Here is a 13,367-nt window from a genome sequence, read left to right as displayed (position 1 = left end):
TGCGTATTGCTTGCCTGGTAGCTGGTTTTTCCTGCATGTTTAGCAGTGGGAGGGCGGGCGGTGCATATCGCATGCTGCATGTTGCACCATACAGATTTTATGTGATTCAGCGGATTATAGCAAATTAGGCTTTTAGTTCATTGTATTATGTATATCATGGAAAAATCTCAGACATGCAAGTTTCCTCACGATGTTTTTCTTGACCGTTAAAGCAAGTGGCAAGAGCAAGATATATTTTAATTGTCGAATCCCCGACCTCCCGAAACGAAGGTGGACGTCCTAACCACTAAGCTATCACAGCTTACATTCTAATACATACGTAATTACCATAATATTATGTTGTTTATAAATATCAGTAATCCCTTAACGCATTCGCTTTGATGTAAATCGCAATGCTTATTAACTGAACCGTTTGAAGCGATTAACTGGAGGCGAATAAAGCTATAACAGAGCTATAAGCACTTCATAGGTCATCGATTGAACACTAACGATGTCCAATACTTTGGAATGGTCGTATAATAACTTGAGTATTCAATTTACTTAGGAATTAATTAGGATATTTTTTATTTTATTTAAAAGTATAAAAAAACTACTCTCATTTAAATAAATGTTGATAACTATGATTGCTAGTTTTATACATATATACTATGTATATCTGTTTCATAAGTATTCGGCAATAGAGAATTATTGAGAATAATTTATCTTGATAATTTCGAGAATTTCGTAACCTGTTTTAAATAAATAGAACCTTCGTATCTAAACTCTAATAAGAAATTTTATAATTCAGTTTCTCTAAATTTTCTAAAACTAATTTACGTACCTTTATTAAACTTGTCTTCATCCACACTTGGACTCCAGGCAGTCGAGTCTTTGGACTTTGGCACAGACAGGTTCAGCGGCTGGTCGTCAGTCTTAAACCCGAACACTTTGTCATAATCACTATCACTAGTTCTCACACCACGTTGCAACAATTGTTCCTGCAGTTTGTTTTTATGAACACTTAGACATACCTTCCTCTCTACCAAGTTTGGCACTTGCGTACCCTTTTCCTGATATGTAAACGTCTTTTTGGTATCGAAGTTTCTTTTCACGTTCATTAATTGACTCACTGTCGACCGCTTTTGTTCTTTTACTGTTGATTTTGATAATCCTAGTATGTACTCTATTGTGTGTGGTGTAGGCTTTTTCGGAGGTTTTCCGTAGACATGTGGATGCCATGACGGCTCACCACTTTCTTCACTTCTATCGCTATTTGAAATACCATTATTTTGTGCTTGTACAATACTTTCTTCTACACCTCTATCTAACTGATTTCTATTTACATTATAATTATCTTGGGTTACGGAAGTTTCTTCAAAACTTCTATCAATATCGAGATTTGTATCATCTGTGACATCATCAGCAATAACGAGTTCTTCTTCTTTATCATCCTCATCGACATTAATATTCTCATCTCTTTCTTCTACATCATCTCTACCTTCATGAGAAAACCTATCTATGTCTTCACCATAGTATTCCGTATACGTATCAGTAGAATAACTATGAGAGTCGATTAGTCTGTCCGCTTGCGTAATTAAGTTAGGAGTCATGTAACTTGACACTACAGTTTGCATGTCTCCAGTGTCTTCTTTAGTATTTATCGGTTCTTGGTTGCCTTGGTCTGCGTTCATGTGTATCTTTTAACCGCGAATCGTACTAAAATATCTCATGTTTGTTTTTATGATTGAATTAACGTTTAATAGCCACTCGGGGTTGACTAGTTCGTCGTTTGATGTCGGAGGACGCTTTGAAGTCTCGTGTTTTGGCCGCTTCCTGCAACAAACGCACGATTTGAGTGTAATTGAGTGAGTAAGCTGTTATTGGGCAGGGCTGTGTTGGCTATTTCGGTTTGGTGCATGTGTTTGGCGTTTTATTGTGACCTATTTGTGTATTATATTGATTGCGGTGTGTTAGTTGTAAGACTTGTATACTTCACTAGCGAACCCCCTCCAGCTTTGCTCGGGAGGAGAAAATCAGTGGGTAGGTGGAATTTTCAAAATCGTCTATCTTACAGAGAGAACCTACGAGTTTTTAGGCTTAGTGGTTTAAGGTCTTCGCATATTACACAGACTCTACTCTGACTCCACTCTGACTAAACTTTCTATGTGGATAAGAGTAGGCACTACGCGTCGTGCACATGTTGCAAATTCCCTGTGAGAAATAAGAATCACGATATAAAGCACACATTTCCATGACTGTGAGTCGAGTCGGCATCAAGTGACGAGTAATGTGCAAAGACCTTTATACGACACGTTCATTAAGTCAATCACTCTTTGAGAATTTTGTTATTCAGAACTGCCTGCTGACTGCCCGCGACTTGGCCCGTGTCGATCTGATTTTCCGGGATAAAAAGTAGCCTATGTCACTCCCGGTCTTTAACTATAGTATTTACCCATGAAAAAAATCACATTGATCCATTGCATCGTGATTAAAGAACAAACAAACACACTTTTGCACTTATAATGGGTACTGGCTAGAGACAGATTGGAAAATTAATTCGCGATAACCACAACAAAAGCTGAAATGTGGCGATTCTTGCCTGTAATAGAGTCGTCGATATGAAAGTATCTCTCCCCTAATCCCTATTTCCTCCACCGACGTGCCCTATCTATCCGTTCATTGCTCACGTAATATTCACCCCTCGAATTGTCCCTGGATCACCCCCAATCGACCCTGTACACTGTATATTAGGGTTGCCACAACAAAATAATAAATTCATTCTGACGTAAATTTCGGGAAATCATTAAACGTGAAAACCATAAAACATAAATTTTAATGTAGATAACGGGTACATGCCACGATTAATTTGGCGTTTTTATTTGTCAATATTTCAACCCAATTGCACGGGTCGTGGTCACGACGGGACTGCGGTGCTGCGAGAGACATCGAAAGTTAATAGTGACGTTCTGTACCCGTAGTACAAGATTTTACGTCTCACCAAACCAAACCAAATTCGAGAGTCGAAATACTTCCGCGTTACAGTAAACTGGATCTTAAATGCCTTGTTTTCAAGCTCAAGTTTGTCTACACTTCTACAGCCAGCGCTCCAAGCGGAAACATTGCGAAATTAAAATCAGTGGCATTGAATATTTGACTTCAATTCAAGGCTGTTTAGGTCCATTTTACTGTAACACGGAAGTATTTCGACTCTCGAATTTGGTTTGGTTTGGTGAGACGTAAAATCTTGTACTACGGGTAGTGAGTGTATTTTGCCGGACAGCTCGTAAAGTTCTAGCGAAAAGAACAAGAAAAAGGGTAGTTCGCTATTACCCTTGACAGCTCGAATCTCATCTCTTGCAGCACCGCAGTCCCGTCGTGAGCACGACCCGTGCAATTGGGTTGAAATAGCGACAAATAAAAACGTTAAAATAATCGTGGTATGTACCCGTTATCTACATTAAAATATGTCGTTAAACCACGAAATAAGCATAAAATCATGAAACATAAACGTATTTAAAAAATCTTATTATTTAAAGGATAAGAAAGCTTGGTAATGATTATACAAATTCAACAATTCACAATCAAAGAGTAGAGTATGGGCCTATCTGTTTGTAATTGCTATTTAAAATGGTTATGATTTTAGGCAATTTTCGAAAAATATAGCTTGAGTGTTTTTTATTATTTCTGATAAGTTATTTGGCTATTAAATTTATGTACCGATATCGTAGCCGCAAAAGAAATTTTACCTATAAATTAGATTGAGAAAAAACTTAAATGGCATGGTTTAAAACAATATTGAGGAGATCCGCAGGAGAACCAAGGTCACTGAAAAGTACTTGAGTGGAGACTGCGTTTAAGCAAGCGTAGTGTGGGATGCCCTCCAGCACGATGGACCGACGATATAAAGAGACTGGCGGGAAGTGGCTGGATGAGGAAGGCTGAGGACCAGGTGTAGTGGCGCTCTTTAGGGAAGGCCTATGTCCAACAGTGGACATCGACAGGCTGATGATGATAATCACAATATTGCCAACCCTGTTAGACTTGTACGCTCATCGCACGCACACAAACATGTACAATATCATAACTGAGTGCTGATTGATTTTTATTGGTGGCATAGGGTTGGCACGCTGCACTGGCACGTTGGTTTTTAAATTAATTTATTTTCTGTCAGGAAGTTGAGAGCTCTGATCATCATAATCAACCCATCACCGGCCCACTACTAAACACGGGTCCCCTCACAGGAGAGTTTAGGCTTTAGTCCGGCAATGCGGAATGCCAGACTTAACACACCTTTCCTAACTCCAAGCATAGTCCTCTCCATCGCTCTCTGAGTGACTCTGAGGGTTCTTATGAGGTCCATAGCAGTGAACTGAATTGAGAAAACTCTCGGTTTGATCCTGACTTATCGATCTGTCAAATAATAGGCTATGGGTGACGTGCAACCAAAGAAACCTAGTCGTTTCAAAGCCTAAGCGTCAAATGTAGGTAACATTAGACGGTTGCCTCGATGATTTGTTAGAAAATTGCGGACCGGTAGGAATCGAACCCGCGTCTCTCTGACCACTAAGCTCCGGCTCGCTTGCTGCCAGTGACGAAATTTGTGATATGTATGTTCACTCAGTAAGTACTGAAGCGACTGTTAATGCCATCTAGTAGCGACACTTTGCAGCTATCGAAACTACTTTCAAAGGCCCATATTACGATGCTGTGGCCCTACCGCGGTTGTTTGACAGCTACAATGTCACGATCGCAATCATCTCACGATCGCACGTGCGTCCCGCAGTCAAAACCGCGGCGCGTGCGCGGACAGACTCCCTTGAAAAAGGACCCCGGATGGGTTCGAAACTAGTCGGGCTAACGTCGACTACACACGTGAGTAAGCCGGGACAGATAGTATTTATAATGGAAATCACTCACGGTAGTTTAAACGCATCAATCGCAATCATCTCTGATTGGTTAATGCTCGCTCACTATTGGCCACAATGCATTGTTGCAACAAGAATCGCACAAATTCAGCCAATCAGAACAATTGAGATTGTAATAATGATTGATGCAGGTTTTAGACAATCGCCCTGCAGCTCTTTAAACGAGAAATGACATATGAATTTAAAACTACCTGATGCCCGCGACTTCGTCCGCGTGGAATTAGGTTTTTTAATCCCGTTTTCTTCCACGTATGGCAGCCCTAGTGCAGCTTAATTGAAACAAAGCGGGCTGTGAGGCATCGCATCACAATCCGCACACGACGAGCGATACATTCGACACAATATTGGAATACCTACTCGGATATTACACCGGACAGAATGACATCCACAGTTCAGATCTACTTCTATTGTAGGTAGATGGTAGGCACGTACTCTACAATTTTTTTATAGCTGACACACTGTGGCCAATTCTTTTGTACACAATCTCCAATCTTATCCTTTTCCGCAGGTTGATTTGTTGGTTTGTTGTCCTTCAATCACGCCGCATAGGAGCAAAACGAATCGGCATGATTTTTGCATGGTTATAGACATAAGGACTTGGAGAGTGACATGCAGTGGCGTGCAGCTCATAGAAGAATAAACGCACTGCTTACCCTCATTGTAAAAAATCAATGCTTACTTTTTCATTATAACCTGCCGTAAAACAAGTTCATACCTAAATGCATACCCTGGCTTGAAATCCTGTGCACGCCACTGGTGACATGGGTTACTTTTTATACGCGAAAATCAAAGAGTTCCCACTTGTTTTTAGAAACGCGGACAGTCGCGGGCATTAGCTAGTAACTAATAATATCTGTGTATGTGGTTTGCCATATTTCCGTAAAAAAAAATTAAATTACACGGGTTTAAATATTTTGAACCTACCTATGTAAACCCTTGAGTCCTTCAAACTAAATATTTTCACGAAAATCCAGGTAACCACCAACACATTTATTAGATCCTAGAACGTATCTACAAAATGTCATTGAGTTTGGTTAATACCTAGGTAGGTAGGAATTCAAAACTTTATTTCGGTTGCTTGGAGACTGGAGTGCATTACGTAAACTCCTTATCTTTTAAGTAATTTTATGAAAAAAGCTCTATCTTGGAAAAGAGATTTGTTTGATGAGAGAGAGAGGTGTGGAGTTTACATAATAGCATCGCTAAACAATCCGTACCTATAGGTAATAGGTAGGTAATAGGAACCCTATATCTATCGATACCTATAGATTATAATATTAATCGATACTGCCCGTACGTTGTACAATGTTGCGGAAATCCGTACACGACGTGTGTGGGCCCTTTGATATTACCGACCAAGCTCAAAATGCCACCCACAAACCGAAACAAGCACCAAAACATACCTTATCCCCTTCACATAAAGTCCTCCTATTATAAAATGAGAAGCAAATTAGATTTGATGTGATAATAATTTTAATAGACGACGACGGAAGTCAAGAGTAGCGAATCCAAAACGCGTTGGTTTCATGACATTTTCAAAGCTTAGGTTTAATAGTTACATTTCCTGGATTAATAAATTTTTTATTAATATTCCTCTTTGATTTTTATTATTTAACATTTAATTTGGTTCGGGGACAACCGACAGGATGTCTGGCCGGAGATCTGAGAGCGAACCAACAAAATATGATTAGTTATGTTCTTGATTATAACAATTTGTTAATATTTAATAATTACTTGAAGATGGAAACAAATAAACTATTAATAAACTTAAATCTAAAAAAAACACTCATTCGCGGATGCGAATGCGAATATCTACTGCCAACATTCGCGAATGCGAAAATTCAGTTTTTGTTTAAATTTGGCGCCATTTGTCTATACCTTGGTGACCTTGGCTGCAGTCCCGTTACCAAATGATAAAGAGAAGACTGATAATGTGACTACGAGGTTACGTTAGGTACTTTTAATTACATTAAAAAACATAAGAAATTAATGGATTTTTATTAACCAACTATTACATCAAAAATTTACATAAAAAGGTATGCAGATAGCTATTATAACGAAGGCATTCGCTAAGAAAGTATTTTTGAAAATTCAACTCCTCAAGAGGTGAAATAGGGGTTTGAAATTTGTGTACCTAGTCCACGCAGACGAAGTCGCGGGCATTAGCTAGTAAATTATAACCCCTTTTACCCTAATCATTTTCATAGACTAGTTAACAATACGGAATTAATCGTTTTATGTAATCTTTAATTACAAAATGTTTTGATAAGATTAACAATTTTGATTAATTATTATTATTTTAAACATTTCACTTATCTTTTACCAATAAAATATATTTTAAAAAACATGCCATGTCAATATACGCAAAATATTAACTTTTAATTACCTACTTCGTATTTTGTAAAGGTATTTAGAAAATGGGACAGTTATTATGCAACTGACTGACTGACTGACAATTAGTGACAACGTACAGCTCAAACTCTAGTCTTAAAACTTAAGATTTTGCTATTTTTATTGCAACTAGATATTTTAATAAAATTTTGCCTAATAATCACTATTACCGAAATTATTTACACGGCATAACAATTAACTAAGTACTAATTTGCGTCACCTCACGTAGACGCCAGACGCCACTAAGAAAAAAAACCGGCCAAGTGCGAGTCAGGCTCGCCCACTGAGGGTTCTGTACTACAGTCGTATTTTTTCGACATTTTGCACGATAAATCAAATTTTATGATATGATATTATGCCTAAAAATAAATAAAAATATGTTTTAGAATGTACAAGTACAGCCCTTTCATATGATAGATACCCCACTTGGTATAATAATCTTACTTTGAAAGTTGAAAATAGCAATATTTGTTCATGACCACAATTTAATTTTTTTTGTGTGATGTAACCACAAATTCATGGTTTCAGTTTTCATTTTTCCCCGAATGTCTGCTATAAGACCTACCTAGCTGCCAAATTTCATGATTCTAGGTCAACGGGAAGTACCCTGTAGGTTTCTTGACAGACCGACAGACAGACAGACAGACAACAAAGTGATCCAATAAGGGTTCCGTTTTTCCTTTTGAGGTACGGAACCCTAAAAACCCACAGGATCTTTAAATCCACGCGAAAAAGTCGCAAGAAAAAGGGAGTTAATGTTAACTACCAATGAGTACGGGTTGCCTATCAGCATGAAAAGGAGACTAGAAAGACTATATTCTACCACGCTGGCTATGTGCGGATTGGCAGACATCACACACCGCCGAGAACATTATAGAGAACTCTCAGACATGCAAGTTTGCTCATGGTGTTTTCCTTTCTCTTATAGCAAGTGATATTTAATTACTTAAAACGCACATAGCACCGAAAAGTGAACCCCCGGAACCTGGATTGGAAGGCCGACCTTTTAACCACTGAGCTATCACGGCTTTTCAGCGCCACTATTAATGTTAATGAGACCTCTTTAAAAGTGTTTTGTTTGCGTTTTACCTGCCCTACAGTATATAGAGAGAGAGCCAGCGCGTGCCAGACCTTCGTTGTTTTATAAAAGCTGAAAGTTTCTCTGATTAACTGTCACTAACACAGGGAGGAACGATCAGCGACTATGAAGTTTGGATCCTAGTGGCTTTGAGAGATAACAGGTAACAAAGGCGTACAAAATCTTACGTCCAAGTATAAAGTCTAATCTATCTAAATAATATATAAAAGGAAAAGGTGATTGACTGACTGACTGATTGATCTATCAACGCACAGCTCAAACTACTGGATTGGGCTGAAATTTGGGACGCAGATAGCTATTATGACGTAGGTACATCGGCTAAGAAAGGATTTTCCAAAATTCAACCCCTAAGGGGGTGAAATAGGGGTTTGAAATTTGTGTAGTCCACGCGGACGAAGTCGCGGGAATAAGCTAGTTTTTTTATATTTTCCTCGGAACAGTATTAGAAATCACGTCATGCATACTGATCGTTCCTCCCTGTGTTGGGGACAATACGCAGAGAAACTTTCAGCTTTTATAAAATAACGAAGGACCGGCACGCGCTGGCTCTTAGTCCAATAGGCATGTATTTTACATTTAGCTGACGACGCACTTCAATTGACGTCATAATTTCGTCTCGTAACTCGTAATTCAATTAGGTCGCCATGTTTTAATAACACGATCATTGCTTTAATTTACGAAAGCAATTCATGATCATGATTAACTTATGAGGCGGGGGGACGCCCCGCCCCGCACGTCCCCCGCGCTCGCCCGCACCGGGTTAGCGCGGGGGCCTTGCGGTGAGCGGGGCGTTCCCTACCATCTCTACTTGTCGCGTACATAGATTCACTTTTTTTAGGGTTCCGTACCTCAAAAGGAAAAATGAACCCTTATAGGATCACTTTGTTGTCTGTCTGTCCGTCCGTATGTCACAGCCACTTTTTTCCGAAACTATAAGAGCTTTACTGTTGAAACTTGGTAAGTAGATGTATTCTGTGAAACGCATTAAGATTTTCACACATAAATATAAAAAAAAACAATAGGTAAATTTTGGGGGTTCCCCTTTCTTAGAACTGAAACTAAAAAAAAAAAATTTCATCAAAGCCTTACATGTGGGGTATCTATGGATAGGTCTTCAAAAATAATATTGAGGTTTCTAATATATTTTTTTTTTAAACTGAATAGTTTGCGCGAGAGACACTTCCAAAGTGGTAAAATGTGTTCCCCCCCCCCTGTAACTTCTAAAATAAAAGAATGATAAAACTAAAAAAATATAAATGATGTACATTACCATGCAAACTTCCATCGATAATTGGTTCTAGCAAGTAGTTTTTGATTTATCGTGCAAAATGTCGATAAAATACGACTGTAGTACGGAACCCTCAGTGCGCGAGACTGATTCGCACTTGGCCGGTTTTTTTTAATTTACAGACTAGCGCTTGGCTGCAATCAGACCTGTTGGCAAGTGATGATGCAGCCCAAGATGGAGCGCGCTTGCCTAGGCTAGAAGATGCCTATTCACTCTTGTCTCGAAGGTATCCATATTATAATTGGAGAGGAAAATTGATGCTGGAAGCGTTTCCCAAATCTTAGCGGTTCGGATTAGAAATGAGATTCTAATATTTGCCTCAGACGATAATAGTATACAGATTCCTAAAAGGCCGGCAACGCATCGGCGGTTCCTCTGGTGCTGCAAATGTTCATGGGCGGCGGTAATCACTTAACATCAGGTGACCCGCCTGCTCGTTTGATCGCTATCTCTATTTTTAAAAAAAGTAAGTTTATGCTCAGTCGATAGAGCCGAGAAGCGACGGTATTCAGTTACATCAATATCATAAAATTTAACCTACACGTTTTGTAGGCTTTCGCAACTTTCTATCAATCAGATACCTAGTGGCGTGCAGGTCATAGAGGCATAAATTTTGAGTTAGTGTATAGTGATTAGTGATAGTGTACATAGTGTAAGTGCTGAAAGAACACGTGAACAAAGTGTCATATCTCAAATCAAGAAAGACTAAGATGCGTCAGTGGACAATTTCTTAGTATATAAGATAATTTATAAGTTTAGGTTAAAATAAAATTACTTATTAGTCATACATTAGGCTAGATCGTAATATAATTGAGTAGCTAATTGGCACTCAACAATAAGGAAAAAAAAAAAAAAAAAAAAAAACGTTTTGTAGGCTTTCGCAACTTTCTATCAATCAGATACCTAGTGGCGTGCAGGTCATAGAGGCATAAATGCACTGCTTACCCCAGTTGTAGTAGCTCATGGCAAATTTTACATTATGACCTGCCAGTAAACAGGTTCCTACCTAACTAATGCCTACCCTGGCTTCAAACCCTGTGCACGCCACTGCAGATACCTATCTGTCCACATTTTATATTGCGATCTAGCTATAAGTATAAGATAATTTTATTTAAGTAAGTATTATAAATGGAAAAGCTGACTGACTGATATCTATCAACGCAAAGCTCAAACTACTGAACGAATCTGCAGATAGCTATTATGTCCTAGACATCCGCTAAGAAAGGATTTTTGAAAATTCAACCCCTAAGTGGGTTTTAAATTTGTGTAGTCCACACGGACGAAGTCGCAGGCATAAGCTAGTTTGAGTAGGTATAAAGGCGACAGTTTGTATGTGTGTATGTTTGTTACTCTTTCACAGTAAAACTGCTGAAGGGATTTGGCTGTTTGGAATGGAGACAATCCCCTAAAACCAAAGAGTGCTATTTCTGCATTTATCTATAGGTAGGTACCTAGGTGGTTTCGACATCAATATCTGATTCATACCAAATGTCGGTAAAATCAAACTAGCAGACAGGCAGACAGACAGACACACTTTTGCATTTATATTATTAGATTTTTTATAGAAAAGAGCGTCCAAAGCTTTTGCCGCTCTCACTTTATCCGCACTAGAGAATAAAAGTGTATATTATTATTGCTATTATTAACACGCTTTGCCTTAAAATTGCATTAAAAGTGTTTAAAGAATGTAAAGTAAGAGTAGTAAATATAAAGACTGCTTATTAACTATACCTACCTACTATGATATAGGTAGGTAAACTGGTAAACATCAGATAAAAGTTAATTCTTCCGCGAAAATCTGACAGAACATGAGATAATTATTTACAAAAGGGGATTAGGTACCTACCCTATTTCCTTTAATTGTATATAATGTATATACAAAGGTACCTAGATCACCTAGAACATCTTTTTAATAAATAAAAATACTTACTTGTTTACCTTAGTTTAATCTTTTATAATTCCTAATTTTATTTAATTAACAACAAATCAATCAATTTGATTACCCGATAACGTCTGTATTTGACCAATATTATCTCTTTCCGAATTCTGATTATTTTATTCGCCATTGAGATAAAAATAATTAAGTACCTATGTAAATATACCTACCTACGTACCAAATAATAAACATAATTATTTGTAAATAAGTAGATTATTATTTTTATAAACTAAATATAAATTAAGAAAGTGTATGCAGCTAATTTAAAAAAATGCTTTAATGTAATATCCCAATACCAATGCTCTATAAAAAACTAAATCTAATGAATTAATAGCTCACCTGACCGGTTATATATCCGTATCCAATCACAATTCACTAAAAAGAACCCAATTTAAAAAGGTCACAGATTAAGGAACGTTTAAAAACAATCAGCGGTAATATCGCGTCAATTAATCGTTTCCGAACGTACTCGTAATGTCAACGCATTGTGGCGGGAACAATGGACGTTCACGGAACCGCCCGCGAGCGAAAATACGACGCTCGAGCGAATGAGCGGGTGTAAGCGTGTGGGTGAGCCCGCTTGTATGAGCGGCAGAGCTGTTAACGCGACGATCCTCACAGTTAGACTAACTCACATCCAAATCGCTTAATTTTATGAGTTGTTGCCTTCTCCACCCCTCGTTGCGGCGGCTGACGTAACCTTTGCACGACGCGACGTTCAATATAATAAAGATTAAAGTAACATAAAAAGATAGCTATTACGAAAATACATCATAATTATCATTCCAACAAAATTAACTAGGACTTAAATCAATTACAATCGAACACATTGACTAAATTGTCATGAAACAGTTATTTGTCTAATTTCTTTCAAGATAATGTATTGAATCTCAAAAGTAGGACTTTAATTATTGTAGTTTGACAATTTATACAAAGGTTTAAAATGCCAAACTACACTAACTATTCTTCAAGTATAACCAAATAATAAGTTTTCTATATTTTATCTACAAACGTGTCTTGAGATTCTTTGAAAATCCCGTAGGAATTGTTTGATTTTTCGTGATAAGAATAGCATAGTATGTCCGTCCCCGAGATGCATGCTATCTCTGTACTAAATATCAAAAGGATGGGCCGTGAAAAGCTAGCAGACTAACAGTCAGATATAGACAAATGAATTACTGTAAGTAACGGTTTGTATAATATTATTATAGACGGATATTAAATTATTTGAAGATTAGATTATTTGAACTAAATTCTCACATAATTAGCATTATGTAAATTTTTCTAGCCTAGGTATTAATAAAAAGCGTATCAGTATTAATTACTGAGCTTAGTAAGATATTGGTATTAAGTTATACGTAAAAACATTGTACAGTTTTTATACTCTACCTTATAGAAACTTTCATTAATATGGTTGTTTGCTAATGTGCCAATAGTTGAGTCAGCGAAATTTTTCTGTATTTTAGTAATTGAAGTCGTCATTAAACATAATGTTTTAAAGTTACATATTTATCAAATTAATATATCTTATCCAAATGATCGAAACACCAAATTGATATCAACATTGGACAAGTACCTCAATACCATACCAATCCACGAAAGATATAAGTAATTAGAAATCGTTCAATTGATATCAGTTTTAGTGTCGTCTCATACGCGCCACAACCACACTACAGCGACAAAAATAACACCAGGCACAAAATTGTATGAAATCACGTAGTTCCATTCACACGTAATAATATACTCCTG

At 37.5% G+C, this 13,367-nt stretch overlaps 1 protein-coding gene across 1 annotated transcript in view; it reads right to left on the bottom strand.

The window, feature by feature from the left end:
* NK7.1 overlaps positions 1–12,550 on the bottom strand; it is an 80,978-nt gene extending 68,428 nt beyond the window's left edge. The window contains exons 1-2 of the mRNA XM_034980005.2: positions 11,958–12,550; positions 821–1,812 (exon numbers count right to left, since the gene is read on the bottom strand). Of these exons, the coding sequence (XP_034835896.1) occupies positions 821–1,670 (850 nt within the window). The 5' untranslated portion in view covers positions 1,671–1,812; positions 11,958–12,550. The remainder of the gene's footprint in view (positions 1–820; positions 1,813–11,957) is intronic.
* Positions 12,551–13,367: the final 817 nt, after the last annotated feature.

The sequence above is a fragment of the Maniola hyperantus genome, chromosome 21, assembly GCF_902806685.2.
Source record: "Maniola hyperantus chromosome 21, iAphHyp1.2, whole genome shotgun sequence".
Taxonomy (NCBI): Eukaryota; Metazoa; Arthropoda; class Insecta; order Lepidoptera; family Nymphalidae; genus Maniola; species Maniola hyperantus.
This window is presented reverse-complemented; position numbering and strand designations above follow the sequence as displayed.